The sequence below is a fragment of the Camarhynchus parvulus genome, chromosome 15, assembly GCF_901933205.1.
Source record: "Camarhynchus parvulus chromosome 15, STF_HiC, whole genome shotgun sequence".
Classification (NCBI taxonomy): Eukaryota; Metazoa; Chordata; class Aves; order Passeriformes; family Thraupidae; genus Camarhynchus; species Camarhynchus parvulus.
The window spans coordinates 160047-183384 of NC_044585.1; the positions used below are offsets into that span (position 1 = coordinate 160047).

General features: G+C 51.2%; 1 protein-coding gene across 1 annotated transcript in view; it reads right to left on the reverse strand.

The window, feature by feature from the left end:
* Positions 1-22007, reverse strand: part of POLE (DNA polymerase epsilon, catalytic subunit) — a 34132-nt gene extending 12125 nt beyond the window's left edge. Inside the window, 29 exon segments of the mRNA XM_030958771.1 lie at positions 128-346; positions 434-556; positions 633-713; positions 910-1012; positions 1270-1484; positions 3665-3860; positions 5823-5980; positions 6459-6603; positions 7264-7356; positions 7721-7869; positions 8642-8787; positions 9366-9512; positions 9588-9690; positions 10504-10632; positions 11305-11412; positions 12114-12326; positions 13086-13199; positions 13808-13940; positions 14683-14802; positions 15443-15528; positions 15795-15905; positions 16304-16411; positions 16660-16740; positions 17031-17172; positions 20194-20348; positions 20858-20950; positions 21089-21133; positions 21213-21293; positions 21777-22007. Of these exon segments, the coding sequence (XP_030814631.1) occupies positions 128-346; positions 434-556; positions 633-713; positions 910-1012; positions 1270-1484; positions 3665-3860; positions 5823-5980; positions 6459-6603; positions 7264-7356; positions 7721-7869; positions 8642-8787; positions 9366-9512; positions 9588-9690; positions 10504-10632; positions 11305-11412; positions 12114-12326; positions 13086-13199; positions 13808-13940; positions 14683-14802; positions 15443-15528; positions 15795-15905; positions 16304-16411; positions 16660-16740; positions 17031-17172; positions 20194-20348; positions 20858-20950; positions 21089-21133; positions 21213-21293; positions 21777-22007 (3828 nt within the window).
* Between the last annotated feature and the right edge of the window lie 1331 nt (positions 22008-23338).

The following is a 23338-nucleotide window of genomic DNA, read 5'->3' on the forward strand; positions in this document are numbered from 1 at the left end:
GATGTGTGTTCAGAGTGTGGGTTCTCAGAGTGCAGCTGTGAAACTCACAGCTTGCTCCTGGAAGCACCCAAGCTTGGATGGATGAGTACAATCCTGGGGCATCCCCTGCACAATCTGCTTCACCTACCTTGGTGGTGCCAAGGGATGGAGGTGGGCCCAGAATCTCTCGCCAGGACTGCGACAGCTCCAGGTCCTGGGACAGCTCTTGACTTTCCTCTGCTGCAGGGATGCGCTTCCGCTTATTTGCAATGGGAACCAGTGGCAGAGGGATCTTGACAGCCCCAAAGTCCTCTATATCACTGACCTGTGAGCTGGGTGTCCCCTCCACAGGCGGGTTGGCAAGAATCTGAGAGAGCAAGGAGAGCAGGAGGATGGGGGCTGCAAGAGAAAAGCCCCACTGGCACCCCCAGCACCTTTCCCTCCCCCTCTTTACCTGTTTCTTGCCTTTTGAAACAAAAAGCTCATTGATTTTTTTCTGTTTGTACACATCATTCTTCTCCAGGAGCTTCTTGTGAAGCCAGTCTGGGTGTCGGACCCGTGGCACTGGGTTCTTTACCTGCAGAATAGCTCCAAATCACACTGCGTCCCCTGCAGAAATCCTTCCTCCTGTCCACTCCCTCACTGCCCTGTACCTGCTGCAGGGCTGCAGGAATGGTGATGATTTTCTGGATGGTGCTGCCCAGCCTCTCGATGTAGTAGTCCCAGTCCAGGATCTGGAAAGAGGGCAGAGCTTGGGCAGAAAAGAAAGCCAAGCAGAAGGGCCCCCAGACACAGGATCAAACATCCCAGTAGCACTCTCACCCCAGCCCCCTGCTTTGTGAGCACAGGAAGCCACCACCCAGGCTGTGTCTCCAACAGGACAAGCCTGTGTCCCAGATGCGGTGTCATCTGCAGGGATGCCTCACTCACCGCACGGATGTTGAAGTCCTGCAGCGAGGGGCTCTTCAGCCATTTCCGGAGGTAGTGCTTGCGCACACTGGGCTCAGCTTGGAAGATGGCAAGGGGGATGGCCCTGGAGATGGCAGGGAATCAATGTCCCAGCACCCCACAATCTACTGTCCCAGCCTGTGGAGATCCTCCAGGCTTCTCCTAAACTCCTGTGAGGCCACTGGGCTGTCCAGTGTTACCCACTGCCCTGCTCATGGCCTATGCCAGATTCAGGCGATCACCTGGCCGTGTATTCCACCTCCCTCCCTTCTTGCTGCCTGTGCATCCCCTCTTGTTTTCTCACACACTGCCAGAAGCCCTGGCCCCTCCAGGTGGGGTTACCTCTCGGTGACGGGAGACCCTTCTGGTTTCTTGGAAATGATGAAACGGCAGCTCAGCCCTGCATCCTTCACCATCTGGTCCCCCAAAAACTCTGCCAGGCGTTTGGCAGTGCTGATGGAAGTGGACTTCTGCTCCCCATAGTCCTCCAGTTTCCGTGACATGGACCGGTTCTCTGAGATGAGCTCAAACAGCTCTGAATCAGGCATGTTGGCAGCCTGAAGGCCAGGGAAAAGCCCAAAGTTAGCAAGAACTAATGATCAAACTTTACTGCTGTTAGAAAGAGGGAAGACCACACACAGCTGATGTGTCTCTTTACTGGGAGCCTGGGAATTGCTTCCCAGTGCAGCTGCCAGTGGGATCTATAGAAAAGAGGGTGTGTGGGTTTCAGGTTGGCATCAATTGCAGCAGCCCAGCTGTGGCAGTACAGCTTTGTGTTGTGCATACAAAGTTAGGCTCACCAAGAATTTGTTGTAAAACAGCATCACAAAACAAAGGACTGTAGAGGATCAGAACTAAACATGCTTTGTCTCAAACATTCTGAGTATTGCTACAGGAAAGGTGTGATTGGAAGAGAGTGTCCCACAGAGGTGTGGCAGTGCTGTTCTGAGCCAATTCCCTGCTATGCCTTAAGACTCAGGCTTAGTCCCCTCTCCAACACACATCCAGAAGAAGGGCTTGCTGTGCATGAAAGGGAGCAAATAGGTCCCCTCTCTTCTTTTTCTCCTCTCTTTCTCTTCCACTTTCTTTGTCTCATGGTTTGCCCCAGCTCTCGACCATCCATATGGCATGACCAAAGCAAGACCAACACAGATCTAAGGACTGGTGATATTCTTTGTTTTCTTCCCTTGCTTTGCCTGAGCAAAGGGCCATCATATTCTACTCCATACTTGGTATTGAAAGCTGTTGTGGGAGTGGGGAGCTTGTGTTAAGGTGTGTTGTGATTTGTTAGCCAGGACCTTTGAGTAGCGGTATTGTGGCTCATGCGCCAGCACCTTTGTGTGATGGTGTGCTGCAATTTGTTAGCCAGTACCATTGAACACTGGTGGTCTATTGTGGCTTGTGAGCCAGTGCATTTTGAGGAGCTTGTGGTGGGAGATGAGAGCTTATTGAAGTGTTCCATACAAAATTAAGGGCTTGTTTGCTTCCACTCTTGTGGAAGTCTGTTGTAAGAATTGGCTTGTGGACTAACACATTTTGAGTTTATGCAGTGGGCTTGTTGCTGGAGTTACAGTGACTGTACAATAAAACAAAGAGTTCCTGACACGTGACCGGTGTCTTTGTTCAACCTGCTGAGAATTTATGATGAACATCACGCCCCTGGACCAGCAGGTCATGACAAAGACCCAGTTAGACTCTTGTTCCTTCCCACCCCCTTATCTCACAGAATCATTTGGGTTGAAAAGCCCTCTAGTATCACCAAGTCAAACCATTCCCCCAGCAGTACCAAAGCCACCACTAACCATGTACACAAGTGTCACATCCACACATCTTATACATTCCTCCAGGGATAGGGATTCCACCACTCCCATGGGCAGCCTGTGTCAGAGCTGTACAATCCTTCTGGAGATGAAATTTTCTCTATTATTCAACCTAAACCTCCCCTGCTGCAATTTGAGGCTCTTTCCTCTAATCCTGTCATTTGTTCCCTGGGAGAAGTGCCCAACTCCCATGCTGGGAGTTGTACATGGATTGTGGGAGTTGTACATCCCATGTGGTTCCGTCCTATTTGTCAGGGAGTTGTAGAGTAAGACTGTCCCCCCCCACCCCGAATCTCCTCTTCTCCAGGCTGAGCCCCCACAACTGCTCCTCATTAAACTTGCATTCCAGCCACTTCCCCAGCTCTTTTCCCTTCTCTGGACATGCTCCAGCCCCTCAATGTCTTTCTTGTCATGAGGGGTTCAAGGTGCCTCACCAGTGTCCAGCAGAGGGGGATGGTTACTGCCCTGGTCCTGTTTGCCACACTATGGCTGGTACAGGCCAGGGGCCATTGCCCTTCTTGTCTACCTGGGCATGTGTTTAGCCACTGTTGATCAGCACCCCCAGATCCTTTCCTGTCAGGTGCCTTTCCAGACCCTCTGCCCCCAGCATGGAGCATTCCACGGGGTTGTTGTGACCCCTGTGCAGGACCTGGCAGTTGACCTTGTTGAACCTCACACCACTGGGTTTGGCACATGGATCCAACCTGTCCAGTTCCCTCTGCAGGGCTTCCTGCCTTCCAGTAGATTCACACTCCCCCCCAGCTCAGTGTCATCTGTGAAGTGACTCAAGTGTTCAAGTGGCACAGGAGACCACTGACTCTATGCAAGCAAAGTCCACCCTCCCACAGTGCCTGACCAGCTCAGATGCTCCTTCCCAGGCTCCACCTTGGAGCACAGACTTGCTGAGCTCTGCCTACCTTGCTGTAGAGCACATCCAGCCAGTAATCTGCCACCTTGGCCACGGAAGCATAGACCTCTTCCAGGGTGCTTCCTTTCAGAAAGGCTTCGAACACAGATGACTGGAATATCTTCACCAGCTGCAGTTCTCCCCGGCGTTTCACCTCAAACCCCTTCAGCTCAGCCAGGGACCCATCCTCGTTGAACACGGCGTACCTAGGAGAGAGTGTGAATAAACCTGGCCTACACCAAGGGACACATCCCTCAAGGTGCCACTGGTGTCCCTCCTGCCAGGGTGCTTCTCCCCATGCCTTTGTGCCACTATCCAGCATGTTCAAAGGAGCCACAGCTGCACCTGGATAATCTCAAGTATCTACAGCTTCTCTAGCAACCATTTTACCTTGGTCTAGGAAAGGGCCTCAGCTCTTGCCCCAGATCATCCACACTGACTCATCGAACCACAGGGGAAGTGATCTTTAAGATTATCCAATCCCATGCTCCTGCCATGGGCAGGACACCTTCCACTAGGCCAGGTGGCTCCAAGCCCTGTCCAGGCTGGCCTGGAACACTGTGGAGCTGCCAAAGCTTCTCTGGGCATCCTGTGCCACTGTTGCACCACCCTCATAGACATGATTATCTTCCCAATATCTCATCTAACCCTGCTCTCTGGCAGTGGGAAGCCATTCCCCCTTGTCCTTTCCCTCCTTCCCTCTCAGCCCTTGTCCAGAGTCCCCCTGCAGCTCTCTCGGAGCCCCTTTAGGCCCTGGGAGGGGCTCTGAGCTTTCCCTGCAGCCTTCTCTTCCCCATGTAAACACCCCCAGCTCTCCCAGCCTGGCTCCAGAGCAGAGGGGTTCCAGCCCTTGAAGCATCTCCATGGCCTCCTCTGGACTCAATTCAGCAGCTCCATGATTTCTTGTGCTGAGCACGCCAAAACTTGATGCAGCACTGAGGGTGAGGAGTGACCTTATTTGTTGTGTAAGTAAGGGAAGGAGATGAGAGCCCAAGAGGAGAAATGAAGATATTAGGAAGAGATTTAGAAAGCAGGAAACTGGCAACTCCAATGCTGGCAGAGAGGTTGAGAGAAAACTGGATGCAGCCATGAAACACTTAAGGGAACATTCCTCCCTCTTGCCTTTTCTTTTCTTGAATTGCTTTGCCTTTTACAGCCCTGAAAATTATCTGTATGTCTCAAAAAAAAAACCCCAAACCACCATTGTGGGAATAACCAGTGAGAAGAGGGGATACTCAAACCTGCTTGGCCAGTCCTTCTCCCACCTACCCACATTCCCAACAGCACAACCTTTCCTTCCTCCACTGACCACGGTGCCTGCAGCCATCTCCAGGCTGTTGTGCTTGGAGAGTGACCAGGAAACAAATGCCCTTTCTTAGACCCCTAAACTATAGGAATCCAGAGCTCCTGAGGGGAGTTGTACAAAACACAGTCCACTCAAAGCTGAGCAACACTTTGACTCCTGCAGAAGGGTCTGAATGCCTGGAGAGGGGCACTGGTAGGGAATCGTGTGTGCTGAACCTTGTCCTGTCAGGGATTAAGCACAAAAATGTTCAGAATTGTGAGGATAGAAAGTGCTGGGGACAGCGACAGCATGTTTTGGAGTCAGATCCAGGTCTGTGGGCTGCAACCCAACACAATGGATGTCACTGCTCTAGCTCACATTCTTGGTTAGGAGGTGGTTGTTGAGAAATCAGTGAAGTTTGGGTACAACTATCCTATAATGTGACAGTAATGGCAGAACCAGTCCTACTTACAGATGGAGAGGGAAGGGGAAATACATAGGAGAAGTGTTACTGGAAGTCTGTTAACACTTGAAAGATAGGAAGGCAGGAACTGCTAAGTTTAAACAGATTGGATTGAATAGAAGCAGTATTAGAAATCCTCAGAAGCAAAGTCAATGCTCTCCTGCACACCTCAGAGCCAAACAGGCAGATGTCTGGTCACTAGGCTGGAGAAATGTCATTTTCCTGTTATCTGCTAAAATTTACTGCCATAGTAGCTGCGTTCAATGATCTGACATAAGGAACTTGTCATTTAAAGCCAGTGAGTCAAATGCTGCTGGCTCTGGAGGCAAGGACCAACATGCCCTACACGTACAAAGGCTACGAGATCCTTAGTCTTTCAACTCAGGGGAAGAGACAATATTTCAAGCTTTGAAATCTCACCTTTTCTTCAGCTTCTTGCCCTCCTCTTTGGAGGCTGGAAGGATCATGGCCAGGTATGGACCATCCACTTCAAAAAAGATGCTGTTCTCTGAGCGCGTGACGTAGGTGAGTGAGGCTGGATCCTGCAGCTCCTGGTACTGGTCATTTGTGAAGCCTTCCTGTGGCACAGCCCCAGGAGAACAGTTTCAATCTACAGCTGTCAGGTCACACCAGGGGATGCCCCTGGGACACACCCTGCCCAAAGGGACACCTGAGCACCCCTCTGGGAGCTATAGCACAATTTAGGACTCCAAAGTCAAAGCACCTTTCCTGCCTATTGAGAAGAAAAAGGCTTTGGACCCTAAAATGATATTTTCTTCTCTTATAGAGCCTGGAGTAAGCAGAGCATAGGTTTAGACCTTGTGCTGGACTCCCTAGCACAAGTAAGCATGCACCTAACCTGGCCTCTTACAGACTCCCCTCTCTGAGGAGGATATTGAGCCTCTTTCTCCACTCAGATGCTCTCCAGGGCCATCGCGCCCAACATCTCATCCACTACATAGGGAGTGGAGATGGAAGAGGGGCTCTCCCAACTCATCAGCCCTCCATCTCCTTTTCCCAGGCTGCAGAGCTGGCCTGGACAGGTGCCAGACTCACTTTCACCAGGATGTTCAGCATGGCACCTGGGTAAGAGATGGTTACTTTTGGCTTCTTGATACTGGTTGACTTGATGACAAAGTTCTCCGGGAAACTGTTGGGAAGGACACACCAAATCCCATCAGTATCCAGTTCTAGAGGTCTCCTAGGGAAGAAAGGAAGGAAGGAAGGCCATTGTCAGGAGTAGAGTGGACGAGAGGTGAGGATCAGTTCTGTGTCCCCTACTAAGCAGTAGCCTGTTCCATCCACTGTTCCCTTTTGCAAAGCGAACCCTCAAATACAACAGCAGTGTCAGGAATCTGAATGCTCATAGAATCAGAGAATCACAAATCACTTGAGGTTGGAAGGGACCTTAAAACTCATCACATTCCAACAACTCTGTGTCATGGGCAGGGACAACTTTCCCTAGACCAGGTTACTCCAAGCCCTGTCCAACCTGGCCTTGAAACATTTCCAGGGATCCAGGGGCAGCCACAGCTTCTCCTGGCAACTTGTGCAGAGAATTTCTTCCCAATATTCCACCTAACCCTGCCCTCTGGCAGTGGGAAGCCACTCCCTCTTGTTCCACCACTCCTGGCTGTTTCCCAAAATCTGTCTGCATCTTTCTTGGAATCTCTTTAAGCACTTAAAGGGGCTCTAAGGTCTCCCTGGAGCCTTCTCTTCTCCAGGACGAAAACCCCCAGCTTTCTCGGCCCTTCTCCCTCACAGGAAATGTGTCCCATCTCTCTGAAAACTCGAGTGTTTAACATGCTCCCACATCTGTCCTAGATGCAGACGGACCTTCTTCAGCTCAGCACACACTTACCCAATCTGCTCGATCAGCTCTCTGGCCTGGGTGATGATATTTGCCCCTGTGAAGCAGACAATGCCAGCCATTTCCATGGAGTACCAGCGAGCTCTGTGAGCAGAGGAGTCATAGTTAAAACAATGACATACCCCCTCCAAAACCCAGCTATGGAGGGGCAGGAGGATCTCTAGGGGAAGAAGGGCAAGAAACACAACACTGGGCATTGTTCTCCTATGAAATTCTCTACTTATCATGCTCCAGAAAAGCTGAAAACCCACTTACTGACAAGATTTTCATCATTTAATGTCTGGTAAGAGTCTCCAGGATGAGGAGTAGTGGGTAGAAGCAAGAGAAGAGTGTTACAGGCAGGACCTACTCTCATCTTAGTGCTTCAGGAAGTGACTACCTCAGCAGGACAATCCTGGTTTCCAAGGGTCCTCTCTAGAGGATCCTGGATGGCTCAGGAGAGACTTACCCTTTCCGCATGACATATCCATAGAAGGAGTTGAGGATGCACTTGTGGGCCAGCTGAAGGGAGTCATAGAGGATCTCCATGTTCTTGCAGCGTTTCATTTCAGAGGCATCTCCAGTCTCCACTGCTGCAGACAGCTTCTTCTTCCACACCTGCATGCCAAGGGCAGAGTCAGGACAATTCCACATATCACTGCTGGTGGCACCCAACTGGTTTCCACTCAGTCCCAGCATAGCATAGCAGCTCTACAGGAACATCTTTGCCAAAGATCAGAATCATGAGTCAAACATCCCATTTTCTTTTGCAGCACAGGAGGGGTTGGCCAGAGGCACTTTGTCAGTTGTCAGATGAGACTTGCAGATCCCATCATTGATTGGAATTCAAGCAGCACCAGCTGTGCTGCACCCTATGTGTGCAGGGAAGAACTCAATACACTGCCTGATGCAATCCATCACGCCCGGCTAACAGCAGAACCACCAGTGTAGGAAAAGCCTCTCTGTCAGCCCTGGGAATCATGGCAAAAGAGGCAGCAGGGAGGAACTGCAAACCAACAGGCTCTTTAATTAACTCTGCCAGACATAGAGCCCCTGGGCCTCCTAGAATAGTTTGGGGTGGAAGGCATCTTAAAGCTCACCTCATCCCACTCCCTGCCTTGGGCATGAACACCTTTTTACTAGGTTGCTTTAAGTCCCATCTAACCCAACTGGCTTTGGACACTTGGAGGGATGGGCCAGCCACAGCTTCTCTGGTCAACCTGTGCCAGCACCTTATCTCCCTCACAGGGAAGATTTTCTTCCCAATAATCAATACAACCCTGCCCTCTATCAGTGGGAAGCCAACAGAGTAATCCTTTGAGGTTTTCAGCAAGGCACAAGAGGTCCCCAGGCTTGGCAAGACAATTTGACCAGCACCCAAGCTTGGTACCTTGTGCAGCCCCTTGAACTCATATCGGCGGTCCCGGAATGCTCGCACCGTGTCCACGTAAAAAGAGTTTTCTCGTTGGCAGATGGTGGTGACTCGCTCCTCCACCTTGGTGACATGGATCTTCTTGTACGCCTTGCGGCAGTAATCTGGTCAAGGGAGGAGGCAGAGGGAGGTTGTCAGGGGTGGCTGCCCTGCTGCAGAGGGATGAACAGAGTAGGGACAGGGAGGCAGCTAAGCATAAGGCATGGGTGAGTGGGGGACAGTCCTACTGCAAAGGGAGAGGAAGAACCCAGTATGGAAAGATGCAGCACCTCTTTATGGAGGTGGAGGGCCAGGGGAAAACAAACTAATCATATGTCCCAGCTACAAACCCAGGCTCTGCCCCCAGCCAGTTCGGTGGTTCTGCTGGACAACTTCCCTCCAGGTGATAGGACAATGTGATATTTCTCTTTCAATAACTGGCTTTATTTAGCAGCCTGAGAAAAACAATGGAGCCATTCATATTTCAGCTAAAATCCATGGCTCTCCAAGAGAAAAGGAAACACTGACAGGTATCAGTGCCTGGCTCCTTGTAAGAAGCACGCATGAGTCTGTTGGGATCCTGGAGAAGTTCTGAGACCAGCCTGACCTCACCCCACAGCCCCAGGAGGGGTCACTACTGTTGAATACCGCTCATGGTCCACGTTATAAAACACTGCCAGGATCATGACCTTAATTTTTTTACCTGCTAGGCGCTTTTTCTCATATTTGGCTTGTTCTTCCTGGGAAAGCTCATGGAAGGCACGGGGTGGTCCATCAGGGAACAAGGGAGGGAACTTCTCCGACTCCAGCTGCTGCTGGATGCGGTGGTACTCACTGCGGCTGGCAGGCACTGCAGAGGAGGGCAGTGATCAGTCCCTCAGAGGAGAAGCAGGAATCTGGCTCCATCTCTGGGGGCTGTACTTACTGAACTCTCCTCTCCATTGCCACGTCATCCGGCGCTGACAGTTGGCACCTGGCTTGTTGAAGTCACAGGCAGCACATGTGGCCTCATCCACCATGGCAGAGGGCTGGATGCAGTAACAGACACACAGGTGTTAGAGGGGACAGGTCCCCAAATGACAACTCATGCCAGAACAGGTGCTGAGTGGCAGGAGACCACAGGTGTGAACATCAGAGATAGTACTCAGTGAGATCCCCTTTCCAGAGCCTTTCAGGAGCACAAGCTCTGCAAAACAACAGCTAGGTTTCTGGGAAAAGCTCTAGCTAAAGCTGCAGCTGAGTCTCTGAAGACCTAGCCATCCAGAGAAGGACAACAGAGCTAGGGAAGGGGGTGAGCACAGGTCTGGTGAGGAGCAGCTGAGGAAGCTGAGGGCTCAGCCCGGAGAAAAGTAGGCTCAGGGAGGACATTCTTGCTCCTACAAGTCCCTGACAGGAGGGTGGAGCCAGGTGGCCATCAGGCTCTGCTCCCAGGGAACAAGTGAGGAAATAGCCTTAAGTGGTGCCAGAAGATGTTTAGGTTGGATATTAGGGAAAAATCCTTCAGTAAAAGGGTGATCAGACAGTGGCACAGGCTGCTCAGAGTGGCACTCTCCTGAAAGTATTTAAAAGCCATGTGAATGTGCCACTTGGGGACATGGGTTAGTGGCGGCTTTGGCAATGCTGGCAGAGTGGTTGGACTCAATGGTCTTAGAGGGCTTTTCCAACCAAAATAATTCTGTGATTCTACAATTCAATGGCAGCTTGACCAAATCTCATACCCAGCCTCATCTGCTTCCCCTACCCTGTGCAGAAAGTTCAGTCCTTGCTTTTAAGGGAATCCAGAGGGACCATCAAGGTCATCTGGAAGTCAGATTAGGAGAGACAAGACTGATGTTACCCACCTGCAACCTGTTGGTCAGAATGATGTTGGGGTACATGGCCCCCACATCCAGATGATAGATAAGAGGACACTCAATTCTGTTGGGAACATCCTTCAGGGAATTCAGCTTGGCCTTGATTTCATCACAAACCTGTGGTGAGATAAAGAGAAGTGAAACTAGGGCAGGAAGGAGTTAATGAATCAAATACTTTTTGAATTTGGTTCTTCATAGGCTCACTTGCCACAGGCTCTGGGGATGGATCTAAAGGACCAAAGGAGCAGAGCAGGGTCTCCTCGACACTGCTTTAGGTTTTGATTTCGATGTCCAGGATAAGCTATTCCATAGGGATATCTGGGAAGTGGAAGAAGCTGCTTCCTAAATATGACTTGATCAAGGACCTTTTCAGTGCAAATGGGTTAATGGAGACAACAGCAAAGACCAGAGGTCCCCAGTCTAGTGCTGCCCTCCAAGAAACACCAGACTTGGATTTGGAGAGAGGCGATCTGCACGTTTGTAGCTGATAAGAAGTGGGGAACAAGAGGAACAAGAACATTTGGGATATCTGAGGGGGTCTGCCTTCTCCCTAAATTCCTTCCCAGCTCTCTCAGAGCTTTGCTCCTGGTTGAACCCATGAAGGGAAAAGCAGGAGCTGCATTCTTCAGATGGGGCAGAGACCCTGATCTCCAGGCTGGGCTGCAGGACTCAGCCTGTAGATGGGCTTCTTAGGTCTTTCTTTGTAGAACATAAACCAAACCCAAACAGGCATTTTAGAACTGCAGTCCCAGTTTCCTGCCCAACTCAGCTGTGCTGCAGGTGCTGTACCTCCTGGAAGTTGGTGACCTGATCCAAGGGAAGACCCTCCTCTTCCTCAATGGCATGCTGCAAGGTCTTCTCCACATGCTGCACCAGGAAGTCGAAGGCAGCAGGATTCTACAGGGACACAGAGATGGCAGTGAGGCCATAGGCAGCTGTCACTGGCTGCAGGCCGGCAGCTTCTGCCCCATATCCCTGTCCCTGCTTTGCTTGGGGACCTCTAAGCTGTAAGGGACGTGTTGAGGCACTGCGGGAGTTGATGAAGGTAGCAGAAACAGGTAAAAAGCCCTCAGGAAGGGTTCTAAAGCAGCTCAGTTTGAGAGAGGACAGGACCCCAAGTGACAGAGGCCTAACTTCCAAGAAACACTGGCTGAAAAACAAACCCAAAACCCTACTTCACTACCATCCCCTGCTGTCAACAAGCTCTGGATTGCTTGCTCTCCCACTGAAGCACAGATGGCCACTTAGAGATCTCCTCCCCCCCGCCTCCCAGCCCAGATTCAGGTAGCAAGAGTCTCCTGGAGGTTGCCAAGCATTGGAATGGGCTGTTGAGGTCAGTGGCAAAATCACTATCCCTGAAAGTGTTCAGAAGACATGCAGATGTGGTACTTGGGCACAGTGGTGGCCTTGGCGATGTTGGGTTAACAGTTGGACTTGGCAGCATTAAAGGGCTTTTCCAACCTTACTGATTTCTGTGATTCTAGATGCTGCCCTAGAAGCCCAGCAGGGATACACTGGAGATGCCAACAACAGTGGAAATGCTATCCCTCCCCACCACGCTACTCCATGAGGACAGGGGCTGTCTGCTGGCCCATTACCATTTTGAAGCGGCAGGGAATGTCACTGCGGAAGACCCCAGATTCCAGTGCTTCCACATGGCCTCCCACATAGGTCTCTGAGTCCAGCACATGTCCATCTTCTGTAAGCTTGTTAAATTCCTGCTCCTGCTTGTTGGGGAAGATGATGTTGGCATGATAGGCCTGAACCATCAGCAGTGCCTCACACAGCGTCCCAGATCCTTTTCTTAACACCTGCACATGAGAAACCAAATCTGGATTCAAATTCAAAAATAGTAGATTTAAATATCAGGAGGAACTCCTTCCCTGTGAGTGTGGTGAGGCACTGGACTGGCACAGGTTGCCCAGAGAAGCTGTGGCTGCCCCATGCCTGGAAGTGTCCAAGGCCAGGCTGGACAGGGTTTGGAGCAATCTGGTCTAGTGGAAGGTGTCCCTGCCCTTGACAGGAGGATGGATGAGATTATCTTTAAGATCCCTTCCAACCCAAACCAGTCTGTGATTCTGTAGAAGTGCTGTCCCAGCACTTCCAAGACTGGACTGTCACACAACAAGCTGGACAGCTTCAGCTGGTGACACATCTTCAGCATCACTCCATCGAGTGCCTTTGTCAGCTCAACCAGGTGGGAACACACTGACATCTTCTACATGCTTGACAGCTTCCTTCATCATCCTCCCTACAGCTGACAACAGCCAAGTTGAACAAGTTCACTGACAAGTGAACTTGGCTGAGCGTGGAGCATCAGCCATACTTTCTAGCTTTCTAGCTCCAGCCCTGCACTGCCAAATGTCAGGTGTCTTCTTATAGGAACCTGTCTCTAAACACCTCACAGCTGTAGGAGAAAGGAGCAGCCTGTAAATCCACCCTCCCTTCCTCCCTGCCACACATGCAGAGTATCTAGGCAGTAGGAATCAGATCTGTGGCCAGAGCATCCCTGCAGATTGGGAATCACGGTACTTCACCCAGAAAAGAGATAATTTTGGGAAAGCACTCACCTCATCAGGCTCCATGGGAATGATGGTACACAAGGCGAAAATGAAGGGATGCACATACTTCATATACATGTAGTAAGTAGCAACGGCATCGGACACTGAGTAGGTGGCCAGGGTCTGTCAAGGAACAAGAGAAGCAAATGAATCCAAATCCCATGTGAGAGTGGTTCAATGACAATGATCTTTCATTGCTTCCTGCTGGACATTCTCCTTCTAGCAAGAAGGAAAAGGTGTATTTCTCCATAGCCTAGGTTGTAAAGAATAATGTGTTTGCTTCTGAGGCCATCCTGCTTTAGCTCTAATCAAGCAGCAACATGTCAGCTCTAACTTAGAAGGAAGAAGGAAGATGCACTGAAGGCACAGAATCCACCCAGTTTGGGTCCCAGGAAGCTGCTACAGGGCTCAGCAGAACCTCCTGCCTATGACACCTGGAGCACTAACCCTTCTCCTATTCCTCCAGCAGGTCTCAGTTCTTCATGGTGTTTCTGATTTCACTGTTGCTTTTCACCCACACTAATGTAAATAAATACAGAGAATGCACAGTGCAATGCCAGGGCCAGAATCACTTCAGGGGAACCCTCTTCCTTCTCCCTGTGAGCTCTAAGGCATGGGAAATCTGGGGAGACAGATTCAGTTAATTTCTCAAAATCCACTCTAACTTATAGACTCAGTCATAGTGCAGCTGCTCAAGGCTTGTTTTCCCACAGAGCACAGGGAGAGAATACCTGAGGCTCCTCCATGGCCATCCGGCACATCTCCTCAGGGTCCAGCTCCACTGGATCGTAACCCAGTTTTGCTTTAGCTGCTGCTTTCAGGTTGTGACTTCCCACTGGGAGGTAACTGTCTCTCTTCACCCACCTGGACAGAATCAGGAAAACTATCAGTTTGTGCAGAGAAACCAGGCCTGACCTTCAAAACAGGGTCAAGATTGTGAAGGGGACCTCGACTACCATGTCTCTCACCAAGGACAGCCCAGCATCCAAGAAGAGTGGATGCAGTTGGACAAGGCTGCCCAACTTTAGCTAGCCCAACCAGAACAACCCCCACTGTCCATCTCCCCACCACTGCTCATAATTTCCACCTTCCAGTTCCCTCAGTGGCTTTAAGATAAAAATTTCACCGCTGAAGAAGACCCCACCTGCAAGAACATCCAGCTGTGCTCCAGAGCCCAGACTCTCCAGGGGGGAAAACCAACATAAAATCCTACAGTTCTGTCTCTCCCATGTGTCCATTCCTCTTCCCTCTATGTCAGGAGGCTGGCAGGTAAGGCTATAGCCCCTTTCCGTGCTCCAATGGCCAAACCTTAACCCACTCCCTCTCCCTTTCTCTCTCCTCCCAAATCAGCAATCAAACACCCAAGGCTACAGGGCAAGAGCAGTCTGGGAACCCTTCAGGGGAAGACTTGGCAGCTCCTTTGGAATGCAGCACACCAAGGGGAAGAAGACAACACAGGAATGCATTATTACACAGCTGAAGAAGGTGACACACAAAGCTTCCAACAGACAGAACATGAGAACAGTATTCAAATACAACTATAGATATTTTATCTGAACTGAAGAGAAAAAGACACAGCTATGTGTAGAGGGGCTGCATTCAGTACCTCAGACAGTCCATGTGGATGCACTGGGATGCTTTGTACTCTCCCTGGCTGTCCTTCTGAAACCCAATTTCCTGATACATATTAATTCCATGAGCTGCTGCTCTTGCTTCCACAAAGGGCCTGAGGAAAGAGGCAGCATGAAGAGAAGGAGCAGAACAGCCATTTTCCTGCATCTCTAACAATGGTTCCATAATCACTTTGTTACAAACTACCAAATTATTTTCCCTTGTGATTTATCTGTTAATAGACTTCCAGGCAGGACAACCTGGTCTAGTGGAAGGTGTGCCTGGTCATGGCAGTGAGGTTGGAACAAGACGATTTTTAAAGTCTCTTCCAAGCCAAACCATTTTGTGGTTCAAGAGGCAAACCTGCTTGTTTGTATCCTGCATCTGAAGGCAGAGGTCTGTAGTCCCTCTCCTCCTGCTTCCCCAGGCTCATCTGTACACTTCTTCCAATATCCTCCAGGTCTCTTTTGACCCAGTCCCTGCTCTCCCATGACTGAATTCATCCATATGCTGACATTCCCACACTGCCAAGGGTTTAAAAGTAGCTCAGGTAAGTGGATGGGACTCTTCAGAAAGTCCTACTGCCAAGCCAATGACCACAGGATTTGGTGAGGTGCAGGACATGGCTGCCCCGCATCTGGCCACATGACCTCCCCACACTGTCTGAGCTATGGAAGGATGCTGAGGATGGAACCTGACCTTGCCCTGTAGCTCAGGTGACACCTTGCCAGTTTAGTCATCATCCCTGATCTTACCAGTCAAAGAAGTCTCCATTGTATGTGACAATGATGGTGGGTTTGGTCTCCTGGACATGTTCAAACCATCTCCGGATTAAATGAGCCTGGGATGAAATAGAAAAGATGTGTAATTTAAGGAACTTCATCTCCTCTACAGGGAGGTGGTGGATACCACAGTTTGTTCCACACCTCCTATTTCCTCTGCACCTAGCCCAAAACTGATCTCTCACCCTTATTCCCAAGAAACAAAAGCACAAAAAGCCCTGCTGGACTTACTGCATTCCCCAGGGAGGCAATCTGCCAGGGAATGAGCTCTCTGGCCAAGAAAAGCTCCAAGCAGGTAAAACTCTGCAGAACAGAACTGACTTACCTCATCTGGTTCGTTAAAGACACAAAATGGACCCTCATACTCCGGTTTGGGAGTAAACTCAAAGTCTTCAATGTTCTCTGAGACAATCTCCCTGTTTGTGATCAGGTAGCCCTGAGGAGGTGACAAGGAGGCAGTTAGGAAGACTGAAGTCACAGACAACTCAAAAATGCTGCCCAAACAATGAGATGCTTTTCTCTTGAAAGCCAGAGCTTCTGTCAAGGGGGAACAACATTTTGGGAGTCATCCATTGAAGTGTCATTGACCATCAGAAAAGGAGGCCATGGAGAGACAACACAGGACACCAGTGCTGTCTCTGTCCTGCAGAGAAGCACCAGCAACCTGGGCTGGGTTCCATGAAACATCACCCAGGCATCAATGCCATTCCCACAGGCACACATCATGCAGCTGGCAGCATGGCAAGCCTGGAGACAGCAGGATTAGAGGGTAATGCTGGGCTGCTTCCTGGCTTTGCTGCCCAAGCCTGAAGGAAACCATCCTCGCATCCTTACCTGCCCATCAATCATGTAGGAGATCATCATGATCTGGTCTGTGTCTGCATCAGGAAACTTCAAAGGGAGTTTGGTTGTTTCAATATCAAAGGCAAGAACAACAGGATCCTGGGTAGGACCAAATCCATTAGAAAATATTTCAGAGCTGACTGAAAGGGTGTTTCCCATAAAACCCAGTGTTGGTACAGTAAGTGAACCAGAACATTCCTGTTAATCATTTTAGTGCTTTATCAACCGAAAAATCACTACCCAAGCCCAGTGTTTCCCCTGCCACCATGGTTTTACACTGGCAGCACATCAGACACCAGTCCGTTGGGGCAGAACATCTGCACAAAGAACACCTGCCCAGTGCTCACCGGCCTCTCCACAAGGTCATCTCGGCGGGTGATTTCGGGTGGGTAGGTGTTGCCCCGGTATCGCACGTTGTACCAGTGAGCCTGTGGAGAGATGAGGGTGGGTCGTGCCTTATGGCAGAGCCACATCCCCACGTCACTCCATCCAGCTGCTGGGGATGGAACTGTGGCAATCACAGGCAGCCCAGAAGAAAAGTTTGAACTATTGCCACGCATTAACCAGGTAGCTTTTCTGTGTGCCATTAAATGTGAAGCCCAGCAGAACAGAAATGAGCTCTAGACATGAACTCATTGTCATCAATACTTTTGTAAAGGTGTTGGAGAGAAAAAACTTTTCTGTGCTTCAGGAGTGTGACTGGGAAAGCAAAGCTCACCACATGGATCTTCAGATCAATGGAAAGGCGAACGTGGTAAGGCACATCATACTCCCGCATATCCACGATGTTGTCCATCTGGTTGGCAATTTTTTTTGAGGCTCCTTCCTCATCTGTGCTTAGACTGCCCCCACTCAGAGCACTGCAAGAGCAGAGGGGAGCAGCTGCCGTATCCATGTATCACACAGAATCACTGGGTTGGAAGAGACCTTTAAGATCATCGAGTCAAACCCAGCCCTAACACTTCAACTAAACCCTGGCACTGAGTGTCACATCCAATCTTTTTCAAACACATGCAGAGATGCTGACTCCACCACCTCCCTGGGTAGATGATTATAGTACTTTATCACTCTTCCAGTAAAAAACCTTTTCCTAACATCCAGCCTAAATTTCCCTTGAGACTGTGTCCTCTCATTCTGTCAGTTGTTGCCTGGAGAAAGAGACCAACCTCCACCTGACTACAGCCACCTTTCAGGAAGCTGTAGAGAGTGATAAGGTCACCTGAGTCTCCTTTTCTCCAGGCTGAACAATCCCAGCTCCCTCAGTTGTTCCTCACAGGGTTTGTGTTCCAAGCCCCTCTCCAGCCTCGTTGCCTCCTCTGGATGCGCTCCAGCATCTCCATGTCCTTCCCAAACTGAGGGCCCAGAACTGGGCACAGCACTTGAGGTGAGGCCTCACCAGTGCCGAGTGCAGGGGCAGAATGACCTCCCTAGTTCTGCTGGCCACACTATTCCTGACACAGGCCAGGAGCCATTGGCCTTCTTGGCCCCCAGGGCACACTGCTGGTCACGTTCAGCCGGCTGTCAACCAGCACCCCCAGGTCCCTTTCTGCCTGGGCCCTGTCCAGCCACTCTGTCCCCAGCCTAGAACACTGCAGGGGGTTATTGTGGCCAAAATGCAGGACTGGGCACTTGGACTTATTAAACTTCATCTTATTGGACTCTGCCCATCCCTCCAACCATTCCAGGTCTCCCTGCAGAGCCCTCCTACCTTCCAAGAGATGGACACGTGCTCCCAGCTTAGTGACATCTGCAGATTTACTAATGAAAGACTCAATCCCCTCATCCATATGGTCAATAAAAAGATTGAACAGAACTGGCCCCAGCACAGAGCCCTGAGGGACACCACTGGTGCCTGGCTGCCAGCTGGATGCAGCCCCACTCACCATCACTCTCTGGGCTGGCCATCCAGCCAGTTCCTAACCCAGCACAGAGTGCTCCTGTCCCAGCCGCGGGCTGCAACTTTTCCAGGAGTGTGCTGTGGGAGACAGTGCCAAAGGCCTTGCTGGAGTCCAAACAGACACATCCACAGCCTTTCCCTCATCCACCAGGGGGGTCACCTGGTCATAAAAGGAGACCAGGTTGGTCAAACACGACCCAACCCTCCTAAACCCCTCCTGGCTGGGTCTGATAGCCTGGCCATCCTGTAAGTGCTGGGTGATGACACTCACTATAAACTGTTCCATTACCTTACCAGGTACCAAGGTTGGACTGACTGGCCTAGACTCACCAGGATCCTCCTTCCCACCCTTGTTGTGAATGGGCGTCACATTGGGCAGCTTCCAGTCATCTGGAACCTCACCAGTGAGCCAGGACTGCTGGTAAATGATGGACAGCAGATTGGCAAGCTCATCTGCCAGCTCCCTCAGCTCCCTGGGGTGGATCCCATCTGGGCCCATATGTTTATGAACATCCAAGCAGCTCAGCAGTTCTCTGACAGCCTCCTCCTGGATAACAGGGGGATCATTCTGCTCCCTGGCACCATCTATCAGGCCAGAGGACAGCTGTCCTGAGGACAAGCCATCTTCTCACTAAAGACTGAGGCAAAGAAGGCTTTAAAGACCTTTGCCTTCTCCCCATCGGCAGTCACTAAATTCCCTCCCGCATCTAGTAGAGAACCAAGGTTGGTCTTACCCTTCTTTTTGCCATTAATATATTTGTAAAAACATTTTTTATTATCCTTCACAAAAGTTGCCCAATTATGTTATAACTGAGCTTTGGCCTCTCTAATTTTTTCCTACATGCCCTAGCAAGCCCCATAAATATTTCCTCAGATACCAGACATCCTTCCACAGATGATACATGCTCTTTTTATTCCTAAGTTCCTTCAAAACCTCCTTGCCCATCCAGGCTGAGCGTTTGCCTTGTTGACTCATCTTTCAGTGCGCAGGGACAGTCTGCTCTGTGCCCTTAAGATCTCTATTTTGAGGCACACCCACCCCTCCTGGACTCCTCTTGCTTCCCAAGGATCTCTCTGAATAAGTCTCCTAAACAGGCCAAAGTCTGCACTCCAGAAGTCCACTGCAAAAACTTATTGATGTTCCTCCTTATTTCACCAAATATTGAGAACTCTATAATTTCATGATCACTGTGCCCCAAATGGCCTTCAACCACCACATCTCCCACCAGCCCATCTCTTCTTGTAAACAACAGATCTAGCATAGTCCCTCCCCTGGTGTCAGTCTACCAAGGACACCCACTGGCACTGGTTACACTGGCAGCAGGAGTCAGGGACAGGAGAGAAATAGAAAATGTTGGATTATTTCTGTCTTGGTCACAATTAGAAGTAAGGTTGCCCATTGCCTTTCTGTACCCTTTCACAGGGAACAGGCAAACTATATGACAGGCAACCAGAGATACCACTAAACCCCATCCCATCAGCTCTGGGGTCTCTTAATGTGCAGCACAGAGCTGGAAGAACCACCCTGAAGATGGGTGGTCGAAAGGCATAGCAGGAGTCACATCTAGGCAAGATAACAACTCTGAAGAGAGCTGGGAAATACTCAAGAGGGTCTAATTATTAAGTGGGTGGTGAGGCACTGGCACAAATTGCCCAGAGAAGCTGTGGCTGCCCCATGCCTGGAAGCGTCCAAGGCCAGGCTGGACAGGGTTTGGAGCAATCTGGTCTAGTGGAAGGTGTCCCTGCCCTTGACAAGAGGGTGGATGAGATTATCTTTAAGATCCCTTCCAACCCAAACTAGTCTGTGATTCTGTAGAAGTGCTGTCCCAGCACTGGCAACCTGGTCTAGAGGAAGGTGTCCCTGCTCATTGCAGGTGGGTTGGACTAGACGGCCTTTAGAGGTCCCTTCCAACCCAAACTACTCCATAGTTCTATGAATTATTAACACGAGAAACTGACTGAATCCTCTGGGGGGAGATCCCACCTCGACAGCATGGTTGTGTAGACATCACTCGCCTGGTCCTGCTCCCTGTTTTTCCTCACGGCAGGAGAGATTTCCTTCCGCACCTTCAACAAGTCCTCCACCGTGTTGAAGGACAGCTTGATGTAGTTCCTCTTCAGGCCTACCAAGTGGTTTGGCTGCAAAGCAGCAAGAGAACGGCAGCTCAGGGATAGGTACCATGAGAGAAGGGTGGAAGGACTGGCCAAGAAGGAGATGCTGATGGGTGGGACAGTAAAGCACTGAGGAGAGATTCTCATGGGTGTGTCAAGAGCACAAGAGCAGCACAGCAAGAGCCCAGCCAGCCCTGCTGCTTGTGCAGGCACCCACAAGTGGGATTTACCCAGGGAAAAAGAGGAAGAATGGGTCGAGCATGAGCAGCACCACCCTCCTGCAGTATCCTCCTTCCTCCAACCACTTTAATTCTAGAAATTAATGTCCTGAACGCATTGTCTGAAATAACTGATATGTTCAAGGAGAGGAATGTAATTACTGCTAATAAGCAATTAGCCATAGTAAACACATTTCTGAGATGCCACAGCACCAGGAGATTTAAGTCAAGCATACTGCTTTCTCTCCCTGCTCATCCCTTCCTACATCACTAGATCTGTGCAAGGTCCAAAAAAAAATGCCACAGAGGGATACAGACCAAGTCCAAGTCCTCTTTGGGGACAGTTTCCAGCTTTGCAATCTTCCCTTGGAACTTCTTGGAGAGGAAGGAGGACACTTCCCGCTCACAGCCCTGTCAAGAGACCCTGGGGTTGAGCAGTGCATCTCTGTCCTTGGGAGGAGATCATCCCAAAGCAGGCTGCCCAGGAGGTCTTGAGCTCCCCAAGATGCTGTCTCCTTTCCTGGGGAGCTCAGCCCTGCCCCTCCTCACCTTCTGGGTAGCAATGTAGAAGTAGGGCTTGTAGGGTAGGGCCACCTAGGAAGGAGCAGACAATGGTGACAGGTTCTCTCCCGGGACACTGTATCCACTTGGTCTCCCCAGCCCCGGCACCCACCTTGAAGCGGCTCCCATCCTCCTGGATGAAGTAGTAGTCCACTGCGCTCACTGACTGCCGGTCCTCATCCAGCACCTCCGTCTGCCCATGAGCACCAAGACTCAACAAGGTTCCTCCATGAGACTACCCCGGGACCCCACCACGGGACTCTTTCCCCCGGGGCTTACCGGAAGTCTCCGTGTGGGACTTCCCTCCCAGCAGTGCCAGGGAAACATGGGAGGCCCAGCAGGGACATTGGGTCTTCTCCCCCGGGTACGGCCGGGGTCTGTCTGTCGGAACCGCCTCCTTGGCCCTACCATGGGTCTCCCCAGGGGACTTCCTCCCCCCCTACCTATCGGTGGTATCTCCGTGGGACACTCCCTCCCCACCCCGGCTGTATCGGGGGTCTCCCCAAAGGACCCCTCCCCCCAGCCCTACCGGCCGTAACTCCGTGGGACTCCCATCCCTGGTACGGCTGGGGTGTCTCTGTGGGAAACCCCTCCCCAGGCCCTATCGGGGCTCTCCCCACGGAACACCCCGTGCCCCGTCTGTTGCCTGCTAGCCTCCCGCCGCGCCGGCCCGTACCGGGTGCATGTTGATGAGCCAGCCTGTCCGCTCACCGGGCTCTGCGGGCCGCTCGAAGCCGAAGAGCGCGTCCAGCCGGTCCGTGCGCTGTGCCCGCTCCAGGCGCTTGAGTGCGGACAGCGCGGAAGCATCGTCACGGCCGGATCCGACGCCGTCCGCCGGCTCCCGGGGCCCGCCTGGCCGCCGCCCCCGCCGCGCCGGCTCGGCCTCGGCGCCGTCCCGCAGCCCCATCCCGGCCGGCCCGGACCGCACTTCAGCGGCGCCGCGGGAGAAATTTCCCGCCCTGCGCCAGATTCTCGCGAGAGCGAACCCCCTTACCGCGCCCCGCAGCAAGAGCACCAATCAGAACGCGGCCCCGCCTCCCCCGCGGATGGATCCCACCAATGACAGGCGGAGCTCTCCCTCCCCGCGTCGCGCCCCCCCCCACTCCCCTGCGCCGCGGCGAGCCGGGCGGAGCGGCCGCGGCCGGGGAGGGGGGCCTGCCCGGCTGCTGCAGGCCCGGAGCCAGCGTGTGGCTGCTGCTTTCCCCGTTGTGGATTTAGGTAGCAGCGAAGCTAAGCACAGGTCCCAGAGTGAGTCCTAAGTGGTATCTAACAAAAGGTTAACCACAAGTAATATTGTAACAAGATATGCAGGTAAAACAAGCAGGATAGCAAAAAAGCAAGACAATGGGGCAAGTAAGATAACAAACGCCATCAAGAGCAAGATAGCAAGTTCTAACGGAACTTGCTATCTGCAAACTTGCAAACTGCAAATCTAGCTAAAACCAAGTTAGACTGTAAAACAAGAAGCACCAAGTCATGTGCTGAAGATAGAGGTAGAAAGTTCAAATGTGAAGACTACAGGAGTCTTCATCAAAAGACCACCAGAGGACTGGTGACCACCACAGAAAAACTGGCAAAGTTCTTTGTTGGTGAAGGCAACAAACTCTTGTAAAACCACGACACAGCTTTATGCAAATGTGAGTATGCTAATGATATGTTGTAATTGTGACATTGCAGGGAAGGACTTTTAAAATGTAACTGAAGGCTACAGAAGATTGAGTGAGTTCGGCAGAGAGATCCCCCTCACTCCCAGTGCTGAATAAACAAATACCTGCTCTGTACCCCTCTGACTATAGAGTTTTATTTTTTTGCCCAGTTTTGGACTTCAAGAGACACACAGATCCCAGAGACACACACATGGATGCAAACACAGGACACCCAGGACTCACAGGCACCGGACATACAGATCAAGGTGCACACACCTACAAGGTGCTGCTGTCATCAGCCCCTTGCACAGGACCCACATCACACCCCAGCCCCCAGTTCCCACACTCCTCCCCGTGCCTGGTGTCCTCCCAGTTCACACGTTCAGCAGTGGCAAAGCCCAGGCTGATCCTTCGGGAAGGGCCAGCCCCAATTGGTTTCTGGATAGGCCATGGATTAGTGTGTCCCCTTCGTACAGAAAATCATCATATGAAAAGCCAGTGTACACAAAGGAGACAGAGTGCTGGAAATTATACAAGGTTTAACATTTTTTTATGTAACTTCAGTCAGGTTAGTTCGCCTTTGTCTAGAGGA